This window comes from Paroedura picta, chromosome 3, assembly GCF_049243985.1.
Source record: "Paroedura picta isolate Pp20150507F chromosome 3, Ppicta_v3.0, whole genome shotgun sequence".
NCBI classification, from domain to species: Eukaryota; Metazoa; Chordata; class Lepidosauria; order Squamata; family Gekkonidae; genus Paroedura; species Paroedura picta.
Genome location: NC_135371.1, coordinates 84002550 through 84025534, shown reverse-complemented (window position 1 = coordinate 84025534; position 22985 = coordinate 84002550). Strand labels below are relative to the sequence as shown.

At 44.4% G+C, this 22985-nt stretch overlaps 1 protein-coding gene across 5 annotated transcripts in view; it reads right to left on the bottom strand.

Annotated features, from left to right (window-relative positions):
• Positions 1–22985, bottom strand: part of MGAT4B (alpha-1,3-mannosyl-glycoprotein 4-beta-N-acetylglucosaminyltransferase B) — a 171438-nt gene that overhangs the window by 128622 nt on the left and 19831 nt on the right. The window contains exon 1 of one of the 5 annotated variants that reach the window (XM_077326626.1): positions 21666–21687. The exons of the other annotated variants lie outside the window; for them this stretch is intronic. Coding sequence (XP_077182741.1) covers positions 21666–21672 — 7 coding nt within the window. The 5' untranslated portion in view covers positions 21673–21687. Of the gene's footprint in view, positions 1–21665; positions 21688–22985 lie in introns of those variants that run through there. 5 annotated transcript variants of the gene reach the window in all.

Below are 22985 nucleotides of genomic sequence, written 5' to 3'. Positions count from 1 at the left end.
TATCCCGGAGAGAACCCACCCTAACTCCTACCCAACAGCCCTTACCCTTTTATTTATTCCGGTCTGCAGGAGCGGTTTAAAGATACTACATGAGCAAGCACATTTGCACCCAATAAGAGCTTTTGCAAATCTGTGCAATACCCAGTAGTATTATGAAATGGCTTTCATAAGGTGAAAGGGAAGACATGAGCAGTTGCAAGAGATTATAAAGCAAGCATTAACACAAGCCCTGTAATAGACATGGGCTATAGACATTAACAGAGAAAGAATAAATAATGGCATGGATGCAGTCAAAATAGACTCAAAGAATGCCTATTGCTTCCAGACGTTGTTACTGTTTTAAGGGAACTAAATTTAATGCCACCTTTTCCTATGATTTGTTAGCTGATGGACCAGTACAAATATAGTGATCATCGCAGTGACAAAACTACTTCCAAACATTTGTTGACAGTGCAGTTGAGGGAGTATTAAAACTGAGAGGCTTTCCGCACAAGGACCAATTTTGCTGAATGTTTGTAGTATGCAGAAACACTATACTTAATAGTGGAATTTCATAATTCCACATACCTTTAATTCTAGTGGAATGTTGAAGTCCCAGTAGCGTTGTATTCATTCCCCACATGTTTCTGGTCTTGCTGGAATTGCAACGAAGGAAGCAATATTAATCCATGCTTCTTCCCGCCCCTGGCCATTAATCAAACAGAACTGCTCCCGAAAAGCCCCTTTCCAAGAACTGTTTTTTTTTAAAGCTGAAGCCCCAGTAGCAACGAATATGTGTTCATTCGTAGCAAGGAATATGTGTTCATTCATTGTCTCAGAAAGACCTTTTTTGCTGGTGTAGGAGCTTAATCATTTACATGCTCTTCAAGTAAAAAACAAATCCCCCCCCCAATGGGCGCGATTTGTGGCCGAAATTATGGGCAGTGTCGAGCAGGGGGCTGTATTGTGCTTGGGACCTTTAAAGACACTTGCATTAGGGAGCTTTGTTTTATTCTTAAGCACTTCTGTGGATGGACTTTAGCTGCAGAAGCTTCGCTCGTTCGTTGCTTTCCACGATCTAAGAGGAAAAAAGTTCAGGGGCGAGAGCGGGGGAGGGACATTCTTTCTACCGCTACATTGGGAACGCACATGTCTTTCGCTGATGTGTTGCAGCTTGTGCTCAGAAGTGTAGCGGTTTTTTTAGGGGGAATCCACTTTTCCCAATTTCCCGAGCTACGGACCCTACAACAACAATAATATTTTATTCTAAAGACTAGGCAAAAAGCCTGCTGCAGTTTAAAATGCAGCAGGCACTAGTACGGGAATGGTTGGGTGGGGAGGCTGGCTCTGCAAGGTGCAGAGCGGCTACCCCTCCCTGCTTCTGTCCATAGAGTCCAAAGGTGCCAGGGTGAGCATGTGGCGGCCTTGGGACTGGTGGTTCTCGTCCTGGCTGCCACCACTGGCCTTGCTACCACCGCCAGGCAGGTGGAGCAGCAGGCAGGGCAGGGCTGCACAGTCCAATGTGCTTCACGGCCAGCTCCTGGGAGCAGGGCGCTCCAAGGGCTGGCCTAACCTGGTTGTGCCCAGCTTGGCCCGTGGAGCCAGACATGTTCCGGACACCGCTCCACCCTTAGTGGCTCTTCTACAATATTACAGAGCCACTAATGGTTAAGATTGTGTTCCACTCTACTTTCTATAGTGTATTCTCATTAAGACAGACTGATGGAGATTTGTGGCTCTGTCCCTCCTTATTTTTTACAGATCTGTAAGTGAAATCCTGAAACTTCTTGACAGTCCTGGAAAGGTTTACCAAATGGGTGGGAGCTAATTTTGGATATATTTTAAAAAATTGTTAAACATTTATTGGGTTATATATGACCATATATTTCACCCTCCTTAAAATGGCCAATGATGGGCCTGGAGGGGGTGGGAAGGCGTGGGGCCCTGAGTGGACAAGTACACAGCTATGCTTCCTAACCATATTCTGCATGATCGCACCACTTCTGGGGTTTCTCAAAGCCTGGAGAATATTTCAGGGGTTTCTCAATGGTAAAAACGTTAAGAAAGTCTGAACTAAAGGAACAACAGACTCTTATATCCCCTCTTCCTGGTAAGCTTGTCAGTAAGAAACCCCCCCCCCCCAATAACTTTAAAAACAGCCTATTTTAAGTCTCCTGGCTTATAAAAACCAACATCTTAACTAATCTTTCAATCTCCACCTCAACAAGCACAACATGGTTTGGACAATGCCAGATCCCATTCCTTCTTGTCAAGCTAGGCCCAGTGGACCGCAGATGCACCCTGTAAAGATCCACATACCACCCACCTGGTCAATGGCAGCAGGCACTTCAAGAGTCAGGAAGTCACTGACAGCTGGACTTTTGACAACCAGCCATGTGACAAAGCTGACAGGAAGCCCCACAATGAATGAATGAATGAATGAATGAATGAATGAATGAATGAATGAATGAATAGGAGCTGGGAAGGAAGAGTTTGTTCTTGGTTCCTCACAGGTACAATTGGAGCAAGTTAGACTCCCTAGGTCACATTTTATTGGAAGTGATTCCATATGTGGAACAACTAACCACACAAGACTTTATCTGATGAACATGAAACGGCCTCCATCCATAAACTATTCCTGCCATTTCACAAGGTCTAACCAGAATAAAATGCTAAGTTTGCATAACATACCCCCCTGGAAGTACTTCAGCCCAGCCTTCGGTACCTAATGTAATTCTGATATTGAGGAATTATGCTATTCCACACCTGTTTTCCCAGCTCCATTTCCTTCTTAGCTGGGAGACAAAGCTAATATATCCTCCTTATCCTGCTCCAACTCCAACTTTTAAAGTCTGTAGCCAGGTTTGGAGAAGACAAGTAGCATTCCTTTAGCTGGAAGCCCAGTGAACGCATGGCTAAATCTGTAACAACAACAAGCAGTTCTGTAAAACATAGTGCAAGGAGCAACAAAAACAAGAAACTGTGCTGGCTGTATGCTACAAACATGAAATAAAGTTCATGCAAAAAAAGCTTCTCTGTGAACTTCTACAGAACATCTCATCCCCAAAACATGCACTTCAGCCTTCACCCTTTGCTCATCTACTAAGCAGTCAGGAGTTTATTGTAGAATCTTTTCTCACATTGCCATGATGAAGGAATTCCTGAAGGACAGATGAGTACCTTCCTGAACATCATACCGTGTGCTTCAGTCACCAAACAAAATGCAAGTAGCTGCACATCTTGTAACACACATTCATCTCTGTGCTTTTCAAAGTGAAAACATAGCAATACCTGTCTTTTTTCTATCTGGGGATGATGGTATACCAGAGATACCAATGCTGCAAAACTTCCTAAAACCTGTTATTTATAGGAGGATACTGTGGAGACTGTTTGCCTGAAATACTGAATATCTCTATGTGCCTCCTATCACTATCACCTGGGGTCCCTCAGTCTCTCTCCCACTCCCATCACTTGCTCAAAGATAGCAAGTGACTGACAGAGAGCCAGGTGATGCATGTTACCAGGGCCTATTATGCACCTGCAAGATAATGCACTTTTAGTGTGCTTTTGAGACTGGAGTTTCCTGGGCAGGATAATCTGTTTCTAAAGTGCATTGGAAGTGCATTATCCAGTGTGTGCATAATGGGCCCAGAAATCAAGTTCCTTAGAGAGTATTCCTCTTCATCCCCAAAATTCTTCCCAGAGACTTTGGAGGAGTTGGTATCTGCCACCACTTAAGGATTTGTCCTCCAAAACTCATATTTGGTGCATCCAACCACCTATAAAGAGCAATATAAATTTTTAGGGTTTTCAGCTGGTGATACTAGAACCTATCCAATCTTTTCCTCTTGATAATGACTCCAAATTAGTTCTGCTTTTCCTGATACTTGCCTCCATAAATGTGTATATTTCCTTTCCTGAACCATAACACCAGGTTTTTATGGCTGTTTGGATATATGTCTATAAGGCTAACAGCTTCTCATCCACAAAGCCTGGAGGAAAGGGTGGGAGCTACATATTTGTGGAATGGGGCAATGGGCAGGCAGGGAGAATGTGTTTAAGTTGTCACTACTTGCCAAATCTTCCTCTAAATGCATCTAGACTAAGATGAACTGAAATGAATTCTGTTGCAAGGGGAGGGTTCATAGGGGAGGACTGATAGACATGGGAATGCACCAAGGGTATCTAAATATGCCCCCAGCAGGTGCTGGATGAGCTATTTTGACTCTGGGATGAGCTTCCTCACAAGGTGATTCTGACCCCTCTTAGTACCACAAGTAAACTGGATGGGGGTATGGAGAAGAGAAGATTTGAGAGAAGATGCTGAAGGACCTCACTTGGCCAGTGGATACAAAATCAGAATTGGTGGTAGGACTGCTTTGCCATCCAGGAACTTAGAAGGCAAAGGGTGACTGTTTTGGGGGAGAGCCAGGGAAGCTACTTTGAGTCCCCTTATGACTAAACATTATAAAGTTGAAATTACATGCAGCGAACTCACTCCCTACCTGATTGCCCTCCCTTGGAGTATGCTGCCAATAGGGAGAGAGCACTCTGCCAATGAGGGACAATCAGGTCAAATTGCACTCTGCCAACAAGGGTCAATCAGGTCAAACTGCATGCAGATAGCCAGGAAAAGCTTCTTCCCCAGGAATGTTTACTCATGAGTGAGGGCCAATCAGTTTAAATTGCACTCTGCCAATGAGGGCCAATCAGATCAAATTGTGCGCAGACAGCAAGGAAAAGCCTTTATCCTGGGAATGTGTAGAGTATGTCATGGCCCCTGACCTGGGAATGCTCACTCATGAATAAGTCAGGTGCCTCAACTAAGAAAACCTTATAAGGGGTCTGCTCTCTAGTGTCAGAGGTTTGCTGGATGGAAGAGAGCTATCTTGCTGCCTGTAAGTTGGCCTGGTATCTTTCAACTTGGAGGGCATGGGGGGGGGGGGGAATGAGCCACCTCCTGATGTAGCCTGTATGTGCTGTGGGAAACCCAGAAATGCTCCCTGTCAGCCCTCTGGGACCCATGACAGCCAGGAAAAGCCTCTGCCCTGGGAATGTTTACTCATGAGCAAGTCTTGTGAGTTTTGCGATTTTCAATCTGAAAAGGGAGGAATGCTTTGGGGATAGCCATCATCAGGGAAACTAATGCTGATGTGGGTAGGATTAGGAAGATGTAGACTTTCCCTTTTCAAATGGATACCACCTTGGTATTGCAGTCTTTCCAAGATCATAACAACAAAGAAGATTTGAGAGCAATAGCATGGAAGATGGGGAAAGTGTAGACAAAGCACAGAAGCACCATGAGGCCATGGGGACATATCGAGGGGGGAGAGACACGGTCTCCTCTTAATACCTTCCCAGTAGAAGAAGACTTGATTTTTATAGTCTACTTTTCACTGCCCAAAGGCGTCTCAGAGTGGCTTATAACAGCGGTCCGCAACCTTTTTTCAGTCGCGGACCGCTGCCAAGGGGTGGGGGGGAGGGTGACCCAGGACACCGCGCATGCGCAGCAGCCCCAGCGCAAATGCGCATCCGCGGCAGGTCCGCTCTGCGTGTTTGTGCCGCCGGTGTGCTGGCGGCCGCGCTTCCCTCTCCCCCCCCCCCCGCGCAGAAAGAAGCTTGCCGGGGCGCTGCGGGGAGCGGGGAGAGGGAGCCACGGCCCGGTGGTTAGGGATCACTGGCTAATAATAACTTCCCTTCCTATCCCTACAACATATACCTTTGAGCTAAGAAAGGCTGAGAGAGCTCTGAGAAAAACTGCTCTGTGAGAGCAGTTTCTAACAGGACTGTGACTAGCCGAAGGTCACCCAGCATGTGGAGGAGCAGGGAATGAAACGCAGCTCACACATTAGAATCTGCTGCTCTTAACCACTACCCCAGCTGTACAAATTGCCGTTGCCTTAAGAAGATGTTGCTAGAGCACAGGTAGAAGAAGCTTTTGTAGGAGGGTGGTGTATTTGACTTGCTCATTGACCTTTATGGGATATTTTTACCTTTCAATATGGACTTTCATGCCAATGGCTTCTCAGAGCAGTCTGAGACAATTGGGTATTTCCTACATGGAGAGGTGATTCTGTGGTTAAAGTTTGCAATTTCTGAAGGGATGAATGCTTTTATCTTCTGTGTTCTCTCTCTCTCTCTCTCTGTAGAGGGGAGTGCAACACAGCCCTCCATCTCAAGCAGCCCTTTCCTCCAGGGGAACTGATCTCTGCAGTCCGGAGAAGATATTTCAATCTGTGAGTTCTCCGAGTCCCACCCCTGACCAGTGGCCGGGATGCTAGCCTCCAGCTGGAACCTGGAGATCCCACTGCTGGAGTTTCTCAAAGCCTAAAGAATATTTTAGGGATTTCTGAATGGTAAAACAGTTGAGAAAAACTGACATAGAGGCAGTAATTGAGAAGCCCTCTGTACGTTCCTTGCCAACCAATGTTTTCATGTTTGATTGTAACACACAACTGTTTTTTATTTATTGATCTGATATTGAACTAAACTGAAGAACATACTAACTGAAAGGTGTTCAGTTCTTTAAGCAAATTTTTGCTATCAATTAAATATTTTTATTGAAGGAAGAAACTGACAAGTTCATGAATTATTTGATGTTTATTTATCTTAGCAATTACTGCCACCCAGCATTTCTCTTTGTTTCCTATGTGGAGTCTGGCACCCCTGCACCTCCATGGGCTCCGAACTAGGGCTTTTCTCCTGGAAATGACCTGAAAATCCCCAAGTCCAAACTCTCCCAAACTGCAACCTCTCTGCCCCAGAGTTCCCCCCTCCAAGCAAGCTCTTTCATTGCCAGGAGCCTGGAGAGGAGTTGTCGTTGTAGAGTTTCCCCCCCCCCTCCTCCAAAACAGCCATTTTTCCATGGGGAGCTGATCTCTATAGTCCAATTCCACTCCAAGGGTTCATGCCACTTGGAAGCATGGAGTACATTTACAGATGGGTTGGACCCTTGCTGCTTGCTGTTGCAGGAAAACAACTGAGGTTTTGGAACCTTCTCCCTTCAGACTGGAAAATTCCACAGGTTTGAATCTTAGACATCTCCAAACCATAGGACAAAACACTACAAATTAAAGAATTTTCCCAAATGAAAAGGGATTAGACAGGACAAAGTGAAGGGCTTTTCAGAGTCAGAGATTGTTGTTGTTGTTGTTAGGTGCAAAGACATGTCCGACCCATCGCGACCCCATGGACAATGATCCTCCAGGCTTTGCTGTCCTCTACCATTCCCCGGAGTCCATTTAAGTTTGCACCTACTGCTTCAGTGACTCCATCCAGCCACCTCATTCTCTGTCGTCCCCTTCTTCTTTTGCCCTCGACCGCTCCCAGCATTAGGCTCTTCTCCAGGGAGTCCTTCCTTCTCATGAGGTGGCCAAAGTATTTGAGTTTCATCTTCAGGATCTGGCCTTCTAAGGAGCAGTCTGGGCTGATCTCCTCTAGAACTGACCGGTTTGTTCGCCTTGCAGTCCAAGGGACTCACAAGAGTTCAAAAGCCTCAATTCTTTGACGCTCAGCTTTCCTTAGAGTCAGAGATACCAGTCAATAAAGAACACTTTCCCTTAAATCAAGGATGCATTCTGTTCCTCCAAGCAGAATGGACTGTTAATAAATCCAATGTATAGCTTGAAGAAAGAAATATATCATTACAGATGTAATTTCATAAGCTGTGTTTTCCATCTTTGGAGAGTGTGACTGCTTACCCAATATTAAAGAACCTGTTTTAATATCATATTCCCAAAAGCCACATCAGCTCAGGCAATGGCATCAGTCCAATATTGGAACTGTCTTTCAATCGATGTTTTAGTGTCAAGCATTGCTGTGGTAGCTGCACTCTTGAGAAAGTGTACAACAGTAATGTCTCAAAATCTAAATCCTTGTTGCTATCGCTGGGCTGTACAGAGCCCGTGAGCCACTTGTTTAGAAGCTTTCTTGCCCCATATGGCTACACACAATGGGACTGATTCCCAGAGACCCATGACTTAAAGCTGGACGAGTCCTCATGAAACCATGTCTTAAAGCTGGGCGAGTCCTCTATACCAGTGGTCCCCATCCCCCGGTTCTGGAACCAGTACTGGTCCGTGGATCAGTCGGTACCGGGCCTCGGCTCCTCCTCATCCTCCTCCCCAGCTGCTGCCTCGGGGGCTGCCCTGCTGCCCTGCCGCCGGCTCACCTTTGGTACTCTCCAGCGGCCACCATGGCTGGGGCTCCCACTCAGCGTGGCACTGCGCAGCTGCTGCTGGCAGCGCCCCCCAGTGGGCGGCGGGAAGTCAGGGGCAAGCGGAGCAGGGGCTCAGGCAGTGGCAACATCCCTTCGGCAAAAGACTACCCCCCCCCCCGGGCCTCAGTAAAATTGTCAAATGTTGACCGGTCCCCGGTGATAAAAAGGTTGGGGACTACTGCTCTATACCACCATGTCTTCATGAAAAAGCATAAACTGGACCTGACTAGCAGTTTGGAGACCATGTGGAAAGGGATAGCAACTAGGAATGAACACTTAGGAGTATGTTTAAGAAAATTTGAATGACAGTTTAGTTATTACCACATGGAATCTCCAGGAAGGAAACCGGCAATTTCAAAAGGACGCCTGTTGCCCTAGCAATTAACTGTCTTACTGTAAAATTCAAATTCAGTTGGTGATGTCAAGTGATTTTCAGTTTATTTACTACATCCTTCTTTGCAATGGGTAATTAATGTTTTAACTATTTTGTAAACCAGTGGTAACCAACCTTTTTATCACCGGGGACCGGTCAACACTTAACAGTTTTACTGAGGCCCGGCAGGGGGGTAGTCTACCGCTGCCGCCTGAGGCCCTGTTCTGCTTGCTTTCTCATCAACGCCCCTGACTTCTCGCCGCCCGCTGCAAGGTGCTGCCAGCAGCAGCTGCACTGCCATGCTGATGGGGAGCCCCAGCCATGGCAGCTGCCAGAGAACACCAAAAGTGAGCCGGCAACAGAGTGGCAGGGCAGACCCCGAGGCAGCAGCTGGGGAGGTGGATGAGGAGGAGCTGTGGCCTAGTACCGACTGATCCACGGTCTGGTATCGATCCCCGGCCCGGGGGTTGGGGACCACTGGGCTGAAGCACCTAACTTCTTAGACAGAGCTGCGGCCCAGTACCAACTGATTCATGGACCGGGACCGGTCCCCGGAGCGGTGGTTGGGGATCACTGTTGTAAACCACTCTGAGCCCACTTGCAGAGAGGGGAGTCTATAAATCTGATGATGATGATAGCAGCTTCTATCATTCTCTTACCTCCATTTCACCCTCCCAACAACCCTGAGTATGACAGAGCTTTCATGGCATAGTGGGGCTTCCAGCTCTGGATCTCCCAGATCCTAGCCAAGTACTATAACATGCCATAACAATATAACATTCCAAGCATCCATGCCTTTCACTTATGAAATGTGTAAACTAAGATACAAATAGGATTTCTGCTCTCTGCTAGACACTATCTTCTAAGAATGAATCATCTCATCATTACACATATTTCAAGTTCACAATACTAATGCTGCCTTAATTCCTTTAGGCATCAAATCGGATTGTATTTTATAGCGGTGTTCCCCAACCACCAGGCTGTGGCCCGGTACCGGCTCGTGGAGCCCTCAGTACCGGGCCGTAACAGGGGGGAGGGAGGTGCAATCACCGCCTCCTGGCACAGTGAGTGCCGCGCTGTGGGAGGCGCCGGCGCACCAGCGGGCATTTGCGGGCACCCGCGCCCATGTCTCCCCCCTGCAGCACGGTGCTCACTGAGCCGGGAGGCAGGCAATCGCTCCCGCTGCAGTAAGCGCTGCACCACAGGGGGGAGACGTGCCTGCTGGTTTGCAGGCACTGGCACGCTGGCGCCCGCGCCTCCCTCTCACCCCCGGTTCCCGGGCTTCCCTCTTTCCCCCGGTCCTCAGCCCGGAAAAGGTTGGGGACCACTGTTTTATAGCACATTCTGTTTTTGTACAATAATGGATCGCTACCCATTTGTGATGGTCCATGTGGGAATGAATTACATGTCCGTGAATACCATTGCTCCTATTAAAACAGACTATTAAGATCTAGGGAGGAAGCTCAAGCAAATGGGGGCACAAGTGGTATTCTCTTCAGTCTTTCCTGTCAAGGGAAGAGGAATGCGTTGGGAGAGGAAGATAATGGAGGTCAATCAGTGGCTGCGTAGTTGGTGCCGGCAGGAGAGATTTGGTTTCTGGGAACATGGCATAGGCTTTCTTGAGGAAGGCCTACTGGCACCTGATGGACTGCACTTATTGAAGTTGGGGAAGAATGTGTTTGGCAGGAACCTGGGGAGATTCATCAGGAGAGCTTTAAACTGAAGCCACAAGGGAAAGGAGACGTTCAACATATGGAGTGTAAGGAAGGAAACTGATCGGGGGCAGCCCAACCAAGAAGGCCAGCTCATAGGGAACCAAAAGTAAAAGGATTCAGATGCCTTTATACTAACGCCTGAAGCATGGGCAATAAGAAGGAAGAGCTGGAACTTCCCATGAGGATGGAAAGGTATGATTTAGTAGGCATCGCAGAAACTTGGTAGAATGATTCTCATGACTGGAATGTAATAGTGGATGGATATGAACTGTTCAGAAAAAACAGAATAGATCGAAGAGGTGGAGGAGTGGCACTGTATGTGAGGAAATGCCTTACCTGTCAGGAAATTCTATTGAAGGAGAGTATATCTACAGTGGAAAGCATCTGGGTGAAAATAAGCGAGGGGAAAACAAACAGTGTGGTGGTTGGTGACTGCTACCGACCGCCTGACCAACGAGAGGATGTGGATGCTGCACTTTGTGAGCAGCTTGAGAAAATATCCAAGCGGCAGGACCTTGTCATCATGGGTGATTTCAATTTCCCAGATGTGTGCTGGGAAACAAACTCTGCAAAGCGTCCTCAGTCAAGCAACTTTCTGACTTGCCTAGCTGACAATTTCATCTATCAAATGGTAGATGAACCCACAAGAGGTTCATCCATACTGGACTTAATACTGACCAACAGGAAAGAGTTGGTGGATGGGGTGAAGGAGGTGGGGACCCTAGAGGGAAGTGATCATGTCCTCATAGAATTCCTTTTGGGATGGGGAGCCAAGGAAGCTTGTAGCCAGACACGGATGTTGGATTTTCATAGGGCAAACTTTAATAAACTCAGAGACATGATGAGTGTCATGCCATGGACGAGAATGCTGGAAGGGAAGGGAGCATGTGAAGGGTGGGCGCTACTCAAACAAGAGCTATTGCATGCTCAATCAATGACTATCCCAGAAAGACAAAAACACTGCAGGAGCTCTAAGAAACCTATTTGGATGAACAGAGAACTTCAAGAGGAACTAAGAAAGAAAAAGGGAAATGTTCAGGAAATGGAGGGAAGGACAGAGCTCTAAAGAAGAGTACCTACAGGTTACTAGCCACTGTAGATCAATCATCAGAAAGGCCAAAGCTGAGAGTGAGCTAAGATTGGCCAGGGAGGCCCATTGTAACAAGAAAAGATTTTTCAGTTATGTGAGAAGCAAACGTAAAGTGAAGGGGGCAACAGGCACACTGTTGGGTGCGGATGGACAAATTCTAACGGAGGATGCAGAGAAAGCAGAAAGGCTCAGCGCCTATCTTACATCTGTTTTTTCCCACAGGTCAAAGGGTTTAGGCACATCTAGAGATGGCAGTAGCCAAGAGATACTGTCTGGGTGGCAGGTTGACATGGACAGAGAGGTTGTCGAAAGGTATTTAGCTGAACTGGATGAGTTCAAATCCCATGGGCTGGATGAAATTCCCCCCAGAGTGCTCAAAGAACTTTCCGGAGAACTTGCACAACCCTTGTCCATCATCTTCAGAACCTCTTTAAGGACTGGAGATGTCCCGGAGGACTGGAAGAGAGCAAACGTTATTCTGATCTTCAGAAAAGGGAGGAAGGATGACCCGGGAAACTACAGACCAGTGAGACTGACCTCTGTTGTGGGGAAGATAATGGAGCAGATATTAAAGGGAGCGATCTGCAAACATCTGGAGGACAATTTGGTGATCCAAGGAAGTCAGCATGGATTTGTCTCCAACAGGTCCTGTCAGACCAACCTGGTTTCCTTTTTTGACCAAGTGACTGGTTTGCTGGATCGTGGAAATTCGGTTGATGTTGTTTACTTGAATTTTAGTAAAGCTTTTGATAAGGTTCCCCATGATATTCTGATGGATAAATTGAAGGACTACAATCTGGATATTCAGATAGTTAGGTGGATAGGGAATTGGTTAGAGAACCGCACTCAAAGGGTTGTTGTCAATGGTGTTTCATCAGGCTGGAGGGAGGTGAGTAGAGGGGTACCTCAGGACTCAGGGCTCGTTCCAGTATTTTTTAACATATTTATTAATGATCTAGATGAGGGGGTGGAGGGACTACTCATCAAGTTTGCAGATGACACCAAATTGGGAGGACTGGCAAATACTCCAGAAGATAGAGACAGAGTTCAACGAGATCTGAATACAATGGACAAATTGGCAAATGAGAACAAAATGCAATTTAATAAAGACAACTGTAAAGTTCTGCATCTGGGTCAGAAAAATGAAAAGCATGCCTACTGGATGGGAGATACGCTTCTAGGTAACACTGTGTGTGAACGAGACCTTGGGGTACTTTTTGATTGTAAACTAAACATGAGCAGGCAGTGTGATGCAGCGGTAAAAAAGGCAAATGCCATTTTGGGCTGTATCAACAGGGGCATCACATCAAAATCACAAGATGTCATAGACCCATTGTATACGGCACTGGTCAGACCACACCTGGAGTACTGTGTGCAGTTCTGGAGGCCTCACTTCAAGAAGGACGTGGATAAAATTGAAAGGGTACAGAGAAGAGCGACGAAGATGATCTGGGGCCAAGGGACCAAGCCCTATGAAGATAGGTTGAGGGACTTGGGAATGTTCAGCCTGGAGAAAAGGAGGTTGAAAGGGGACATGATAGCCCTATTTGAAAGGCTGTCATTTGGAGGAGGGCAGGATGCTGTTCCCATTGGCTGCAGAGGAAAGGACACGCAGTAATGGGTTTAAACTACAACGATATAGGCTAGATATCAGGAAAAAAATTATCACAGTCAGAGTAGTTCAGCAGTGGAATAGGCTGCCTAAGGAGGTGGTGAGCTCCCCCTCTCTGGCAGTCTTCAAGCAAAGGTTGGATACACACTTTTCTTGGATGCTTTAGGATGCTTTGGGCTGATCCTGTGTTGAGCAGGGGGTTGGATGAGATGGCCTGTATGGCCCCTTCCAACTCTATGATTCTATGATTCTATAACTCATTTAGATGAATAGTAGAACAGAGCAGATATAAATTTGGAAATTTTGTATGTGCAGGCACACCATGGTTTCAACTTTATGATAAACTGCTTTTGTTAGGATTCCCCCCCCTCATTAATTGTTCATACAACAGAAACACAAATTTTGACTCCATGATCAAAGCCATCCTTTGGTTTCAGCACACAATGAACAAGAGAAAAATATCATAAATTTCAAGAAGGGGAGAGAGAGGCTTCCGATCTCTCAGATTCCTGAAAGAGACACATTTCCATATTTCATAAAAGAAATAACCAGACATTTTCAACATCTACATACTGAAACTGTGTCAAGGCAAGAATAACTTACTACACAGATAGGAGTTAATGTAGCTGAGATAATTATCTGGATCCCTCTTTATTCCATTAGTGGTTCCATCCGTGTCTGGGAATATTATAATCGGATTGTTCAAGCATTATTTGCCCTTGTAGTTTCAATCCAAACTGGAATTATCTCTATACTGTTGTATCAAGAAAAGATTATATGCATTCCAGGGCTAACAGCAATGCTTGCTTTTCAGAAGCTTTCTTGCCATGACAGAAAGAAGTGCAGTAGCTATTATCCATTCAAGTACACTTGTACCTTCCTTTCCTTGAAACCAAAGGAAATAAGATAGCCTCCTAACTATCTCCATTACCAAATTTTGGGATAGGTAGATAAAATGGCAGACCATTTGGCCTTCAAGAGAATTGTAATTCTTCTGTAAAATGCTTCCCTTACAGGCGACAAACTAAGATACAGGGATAAGGAAATAGGTAAAATTTGTTATCAGGAACACAGGGGGCTACTGTTAAAATTTGATATCAAGTCAGAGATGACACAGCAGCCCCTGTAGAGTTTCCTAGGGTTGGGTGCTTTGACATCCGAAACTGCCGGTCTCTCCCGGCGCAGCAAGCGCCATGCCGCAAGGGTGAGGCATGGGCACTGATGCCCACGCCTCCCCCCCCTGCGGCACTGCGCTGACACCCATGCCTCCCCTCCCAACCCAACCCAAAAGTGCCCAACCCAAAAGGTGGCTTGCTGTTCCCTGCCCCTGCATCATGACTCTGGTATTCTTTGGAGGTCTCCCATCCAAATATTAGCTGGGGCTAACCCTGCTTAGCTTCACAGATTCAACATGACCAGGCTATTCTGGGCTGTATAGGTCAGGGCCTATAGCTGGCATGACATGATCAATAAGCAGAGTACAGAAAAATAATTGATGGCAACAACAAGCCTCATGTTGTATGAGGCTGCACTAAGAGGGAAGCGGGGGTGGGTCTATTTTATCCTGCAGGCCACAATTTGTGCTAATCTCTGGCTGGCTAGGCTGTTGCATTGCTGATCCTGTCCTATTTTGCAATGTCTCAAGGGGTGTTTGAAGCCACCCTTGCCACTAGTTATGGCGCCTGAAAGAGGTCTGCTTCCTCACACTTGCTCATTAAGTGCTTCGGTGGTGAGCAAAGGAGCAGATTCACAGCAGCAGGGGTGCAGGGGTGGGGTGGAGAAGTGGGATTTTTTCTCCTTCAGGGCACAGTTGCTAGCCAACAGGATCTGTCATGCCATGCTGGACTGCAGCCCTGCCAGTCTTGCCATCCTCTGCCAGTGTCGGTTTTACAGCAACCCCCACTGTGATGTCTGCCAAAAGCTTGTCACTCATCCTTAATTCTTGCGGCCCGCCCTTCCCATGAGGCTCAAGGTGGGTAACATCTGCCACTAAATAACTTTAAAATCCTATTTTATATTAAAAACACATTTCAGTATCCCCACCCTCCTGAAGAGGATATCATTTCTGAGCAGGTGTAATTATTCTTGGTGTTCTGGTGGTTACCTCCTCAGGGGAGGCGAGCCAATTAGATGCTGTTTGATATCATATTCCCAGCCTCAACCATAGGCCTGGTGAAATTGCTTTGTCTTGCAGGCCCTAATGAACTGATTAAGATTCCAAAGGGCAATGATCTCAATTGTCAGAGCATTCCATCACACCCATTTCACCCCTTGGAGGAGAGGGACCCTGAACAAATTTTGGCATGCTGACCATAGTACACTTTGGGGGGTATAATAGGAGGAGCAGTTCTGAATATACAACCGTCTCAGAGTGTTTAGGGCTTTGAAGTGCAGTGCCAAAACCTTGGATCTACTGTGGTCTCCAATCTGGAGCCAGTGCAATTGGGCAAGCACCTGTGTCATATATGCCCTCAACTGTGTCCCTGTAAAGACCCATGCTGCTGCATATCTACCAGTTGGAGCCTCTGAGTCAGTCTCAAGGGAAGCCCTGCATAGACCAAATTGCAGAACTCTAACCCAGAGGTGACCATTGCACCGTTGCATAGATCACCCTGGCTAGGTCAGGAGCCAAGAGATAGGGTTCTAGTTGTTGCATCTGGTATAGATGGAAGAATTTGTGATTTGGACCTCCATTGACAAGAAGGGGTCCAGATCATGCCTGGGCTACTAGTGGATATCATGGATGTCAGCTGGACCCCCTCAAGAGCTGGGATCCTCACCTTTATTTATTTGTTTGTTTGTTTGTTTATTACTGGACTTATATACCACCCAGAGCCTCTTGTGGCGCAGAGTGCACAGGGGATATCTTTATCTTTACCTTATATACCACCCCTCCACCAGCCAAATCGGGGTGGTTCACAACAATAAAAAATACAGTTTAAAACCAATGCAGAAAAAAAACAGACAACTCCAACCAATCTCTCACCCCTACCCCTCTGCCATGCAATGGCTGAAAATGCCACCTCCCATCAAAGGTTTGAGGGGGGGGAGCTTGAACGATGTTCCACCACCCACTGTCAACTAAATGCCTGGTGGAAGAGCTCCATCTTGCGGGCCCTACAGAACTGCTCTTCCAGGAGCTGAGGTGACCATTGCAAGGATCACAGTGTCTAGGTGTTCTGGGGCCAGGTAGGACGCTAGTAGCCTCGTTTGGCATAGGTGGAAAACACTTCTTGGCATGTTGGCCCAGCCAGAGGACCTCCATCTTGAGTCAATCAAGTTCCGCTTGAGCCAATCCACTATGGCCTCCAAGCAACTGGCCAGATAGTCTGGGGGTGTTGACAAATGGTCATCTATTAACAGAAATAGCTGGGTGTCATCTGCATATTGGTGACAACCCAGCCCCAAACTTCAGATCAGCTGGGTGAAGGGGCATGTATAGATGTTAAATAACATCGGGAAGAGTATTATGCTTGCAAGACCCTACAATTTAGGGCCTGCCATTGTAAGATGCCCCTCCCTAGTGCTACCCTCTGTTCCCAACCATGGAGAAAGGACTGCAGCCACTGGAGGGCCATGCCTCAAATCCCCATGCCAGCTAACCAGATCCCCAGCTGCATTATAGGAGCAACAAGTCATTGCAGATATAAATGAACAGCTATGGATGCCCCCCCCCCCACACACACACACACACACTACCCTCTCATCCTACAGCGGGAACTGCCTTGAGAAGTACTGGGTTGATTCATGACAACGGGGGGGGGGGGGGGATCAAGTTTTATTGACGCTGTATACTCATATTTTAAAGTTTTATCTGCGTATATCTATGATGTATTTTATTCATACTGTTAGCCGCCCCAAGACACTGAGTCTTGGGATACAGATCGAATTAATAACCACAACAACAAAAACAACGTAGCAGTTTTGGGTGATGCAAGACTCGGGAAAAGCCCAGAGCAGGCAGCAAAGCACCCACTAGGCTGTTTTAACTGCAATTATACCAGCAATGTTTTAATTAATGATTCTGTGAACCTGCAAGAGCCCATTGTAAAATGGGAAGAATGGTATAGATGTCTAATAAATTCTAATAAATAAATACATTCTTCCCTTTTCTCCAACATCCATGTTTTTTCTCCAGACTGCCTTATCCTCAGCAGCTTCCCCCACGCCTGCCAGGAGATGCCTGAAGCACACTGGCTATTATGAACATGATTCTGGGATCACACGGCAGACAAATTAGAGTGTGGAAATAGCTCACAGGAAAGTATATCTACCCTGCTATTGCTCTACTCAAAACCAAAGCCAAGACTACTTTTCATTTACTACAATTTTTAAAAAAATGCATATCTGCATGTTACAGTTTGCATCCAAGAGGTTTCATATTAATACATGCAAGTCCTTTTTTCAAATATCTATTACAGCTCTGTATCTGTGAGTTGTCTTACAGAGCTGGATGTATACTAATTTATAAGGAAAGTGGGAGGGGGAGAAAATGAAACAGGTGCCAGCTACTCTTGAATCCTCAGGTAGGAATTCCATTCCTCATTTAATAACACAAGACAAGATGAAATATTGCTTATGAAACTGTTATTAATTATAATAAATAATAACAACAGTAGTAACATTTATAGTGTTCACAGTAGTCAAAATGCTTCACATATATTACCCCAGTAATCCTTACAACACCCCTTTAAAGTACACCAATATTATTGCTCCCATAAATGGGGGACTGAAGTTGAGAGAGAATGGCTTCCCCGGGGAGCTTTATGGCAGAGGCAAGATTTGAATCAGCAGCCTTCTCTTGCTGTGCTGCACTAGCTCCCTAAATATTCCTGTTAACAAACTGTCAACAACTCCACCAGGTTTCATTGTGACTGGGGGGCTTTTGGAGGAAAGGGGAGGCTAGGGCTAGCAATTTACTCTTTGGTTCATAGGGAACACATATTCCTGAAATGCATCATTTTAAATATCACAAAAATTGTTTGAGACTCAGGTAACTGGAACACAATACCATTTTCATTTCCGTAGCTCAAGTCAATGCATCTCAGTCTTTTTGTTAAATTGCCTTTGCAATTGCTGTTTATCAAGCAACCTGCATTCAAAACAGACAAACTGTGTCACTGACACCTGATAATAGGGTCAGCATGGTACTTTAACAGAGGACAACTTTAACAGAGATTGGTTATTTCTCTTGGATATTAAAAGCATTGATGTCTCCTATTTAGAACAATAAGTTCCTAATACAGAAGCATTATTTTATTATTTAATACAGAAGCATTATTTATTAACTTCACTTATAGTCTGCCTTTCTTGCTGATACTCAGTTGAGTTACATGAAGGACACTGCAGGAAAAAATGTGACAATACTTAGAACCAACAAAATAAGAGACACAGGCAATACTAATTCAGGTGGTAAAACAACACTTAAAGAACAATGTAAAAGAACAAAGTTTTCCAGTAGCTCTATTAAGACCAACAAAGTTTAATTCAGATATGTCTGACGAAATGTGCGAGCATGTGAAAGTTTATACCCAGAATTAAACTGTTGTGTAAATCCATAAAAATTAATGTGATGTCCCTTAAGTCCTGCCCTGCTTCAAAGAAAACAAGTTTAAATAAAGGCTGCAAGTTTTGATTAGATTGTTAGATTAAATCAACTTGAGCTACAGATAATCCATGAGGCCAAATGTAATTGCTAGGATGCAAATTATATACGTCTGATACATATTAAAACTGGTGTTTTATTACAGAAGAATGGTGGATTTTGTTTATGAAAATGCTAGTCATTGTGTACTTCAGTATTTCACAAAGGTTTTTCACAGCAGCTTACAGAACATTATGAGGAAGTGAGGGATAATAGAGGAACAAAAGTTAGAGAGGGCAAGGTAGAACAACAGATAATGCGGGAAGAGAGGAAATATACAGGAAGGCGAGTCCTGAGAAAATTTTTATTTCTTGACAATAGGAAATGAATCAAACGGCGTGATGGTTAAACAGGGAAAGAAAGAAAAAAATAATAGTCAAAGGGCATGCTAAAGAGAAGCAAAAGGAACCCATGCAAAGACATCACTTTAATAGTACTTTTTAATATTCTATGGCAAATATTTCTTTGTAGTGTACCAGTTTTAATAGACTGAAATACCATTCAGCAACTTAGATATGGAAAGAATGTTATCCAGTCAGGATTTTTTTCATGGGAAACAGAAGGGAACAGCAGAGCAAAAGAACAGACATGACAGTTATGAAGAAATCCATGTGCAAATACACTCTATGTAACTTAATTATGGCATCAGGGACCAGATTTTTTTTTTAAAAAAGCAAAGGAAGTCTCTAAAAAAAGAAAACCCTATCCCTTTTGCAAAAGCAAAACTCTCAGATAGAACTTGGGGGAAGTTCTCCTTTTCTAATCATCCCGATTATGAGCCTTCAGAGGAAATCATTAGTATTCTGAACAAGTGAAGGTGCTTTATACTGAGTCAGACTATTGGTCTATCAAGGTCAGCATGGTCTATGCTGAATGGCAGGAATGGCTCTCTGGGATCTCAGGTAGACACATTACCAATTAAAAGGATCTGGTATCTGGTGATGTGAAAGAAAAGGGACAATGACTCGGTGGCAGAGCATCTACTCCAGGGGTAGTCAACCTGTGGTCCTCCAGATGTTCATGGACTACAATTCCCATGAGCCCCTGACAGCGGTTGCTGGCAGGGGCTCATGGGAATTGTAGTCCATGAACATCTGGAGGACCACAGGTTGACTACCCTTGATCTACTCCACAAGGAGAAGGTCCCAGGATCATTCCTAAGGAATCTCTACTACTGGCATTTCCCATACAGGGAATGTCAAAAGAGCCTGCTGGATCAGACAAACGATCCCTCTAATGCCCTTGTGCCAAAGTCAGCCAGCTCACCAGCTGTTTAATGTTTAATGTTTAAAAGGATGTCTGCAAAACACAATGAAAATAAACAAAAATTAAGCCCTTCTTCAGGGCAAACAGCAATCTATGTTCAAATCAAATCCTTTTGCACTCTAGATGCAACTTAACTGGTCACAGGGGATGGGGGGACAGCACTGCTAGGGAGCAGGTGGGCCTTGCTGAGCTCTTGCACATGATCAGTGTCATTTGCATGTTCATCATCAGTCCACATAATACTAATCAGGGCCTAATTTTCTCTTGACTGACCAATATTTTATTGACAAGAACCAGACACAAACCTAGCAAAGCCTTCTATTTTGCCCCTCTGTTGTCCCCACACATTTATTTGGAAACCTCCTCTATAGCATCCTCCATTTACAGCAGCTATAAATCAACAAAACATGATGTTCTACAACAATGAACAACAGCATCCAATACAACAAACATTAGGAATTTCTGCATTAATTGGCCTTCCTGGTGAAAACAGCACTTTTTGTTCCATGAATCACTGTTATGGCAACCCACCAGATAGCCAATTCTGTCATTCCATGACCACACAGATGATGGAACTTATGGTTGCATAATATTTATAACCATAATGAATGCTTGGCGGAGAAGGTTTTGCTCTTCAACAACAAAGGGGAGCAATGCCCGTTTATGCCTCCCCAGTAAACAAAGTTACTGGGCACTCTCTGCCAAACATACACACAGAGCTCATGCAAGTCTGATCCAGGTTACAAACTATTCCAGAAAGTTATTTATTTCACATTACACAGAAGCAAACCAGATTTGTCACTGCAGTGAGCACTCAACAGGAAGCTACAGCCAATCATAGTATACCTCTACAATAAACACATTTGAAAATGTGTTTATTGTATTCTCATTTTACATTTTTGGTATACTTTTAAAACAGCTCATATATAAACTCTGCCAAAAACACACGAAGCAAATCTTTGTAAATGAATAGTTATTGCTTCTGCCCTAGTAAGTCAATACAACAAAAGAAATGAAATATAAATTACATTCTCTGCATCTGTTTCTCAGAAAGTGTTGAGATAATAAACATGTACTGTGATTAATTTCTGCAATCTCAGGCTTGGTTCCAAGCTTTTCAGAAGAGTTCAGTGAAATGGAAAGCTTACAGCTTTTTTCTCCAGAACATGTTTGACTATTGCATTACCTCTGAAACATTTAGAAAAAGTTTCTAGTTATTTTCCATTGGCAGATTCTGAGCACCTTGTCATATCAACAGCTATTTTTCAACAGTTAGCTGTAAAGCTCTTTGTTTTAAGTTTACATAATCTTTAAATTTTGCCAGTAACTGCATAATAGCAATCCCCATTGATAAAAAAGTACTCTTGGGATACTACTCTTCTATACAGAGTTGCACCTTTCAAAGTCCACTAAAGTCTGCTTAGGACTGCACTATCTTATATATGCTTCAAGAAAATGCATTTGAAAGCTCTAATTACTTTCCTTTGGCATACTAAATTATCATTGAAGAAAACCATCAAAAGAAGCCACAATCAACAACAAATGGAACTCAATATGCTAACCAGTTGATTTTGGTACTCTATATCCATATATCACACAAAAAGCAGCTTTCATTAACTCACACAGATGGTTCTTTCATTTCTCTTCGTACCCTCCATTATTTTTCTTGTTCATTTCTGCCTCCCAACTCCTACCCTCACACTAAAACCAGGCATTCTAAATGAAGTTTGTTTGCCCTAGAATATGCAAGGATTGCTAGAAATCTCACCTTTCATTTCATGTTGCCACTATTAACATCCTTAGTGAATAAATATGGTACAGTTAGTTCTAGCTGAACATAAGATTAAAAGAATGCTTGCACATTTTTGTTGTGCAAGTATTCTCACGGTTAATATGTGCCAAAGGGCAGACAGAAGTACAGAGAAAAATATTTCAACCCTTTACAGAACCGATTCAACAAATTTGTTAAATCAAACACTACTCCTATTTCAACTGTAATCCAAAATAATTTTGCCATCATGACTGACCCCATTTGTTTTTTCCAACTGGAGATTCCCCTACCAGACTGTTATAAGACCCCACATGGAAAAACAGTCCCTACAACACAAAGATATGCTTATTCTGCCTACATGAAACTGAAATAGACAGGATAAGTACATGGGGTCAGAATTACCATTTTACTGAATTTTATATCTTTTACTTTTTTGTTGCTAGCTGCTTTAGTGAGCCTCTGGTATAGAGTTTTGCCCTCTGCAGCATTCAAGAATTCTGTCTTACACACTTGATGTACTCATTTCATACTCTTGTACTTAAGGTACATTTTTGCTCTCATTATTATTGCTATCATTGGCACTTTGTGTGTGTGTTAAGTCCTTCCATAGATTCTGTCTTATGGAGATCCTATGAATTAATGACCAGCAAAATGTCCTATTGTTAACATTCTTGTTCAGATCATGCAAACTGAGGGCCATGTCTTCCTGACTGAATCAATCCATCTCATGTTGGGTCTTCCTCTTTCCCTGCTGCCTTAAACTTTTCCTAGTGTCATTGTTTTTTCCAGTGAGTCTTGTCATCTCATGATGTGACCAAAGTACAGCAGCCCCAGCTTAGTCATTCTAGCATTTAGAGCAATGGTTCTCAACCATTTCTTCTCCACAACCCAACTTCAGCACCGAAGACCAGCGGGGAACCAGCCGGAGGAGCTGCGGAGGCGCTTCCACTGCCCCCCCCCCCCAGCTGTGGCTATGGGCGACCGTAATTCACATACTTTTTTCCCACTAGAAAAATGAATGTATGGCAAGAAACTAATCTCTGGTTTATTCATTTTCTACTGCCTTGCAGTGCTACTGCCTTGCAATATGGCTCATGGGGATTTCTCTACAGGTTTCTTTCTTTCTCCTTTTTCCTTCATAGATTTCTTTGTCTGTGAGAAAAGCATTATAGAATTGGCCATAAGTATCCCAATGGGTAGGAAAAAATAATTTGTCTGTTTATATTATACGCCCTTTCAAAGAGAAGAAAATAACTTTCCTTTAATTTCTGAAGACAACAGGGCTGTGGGCATTAACTTTTTAATGAGACTATGGAC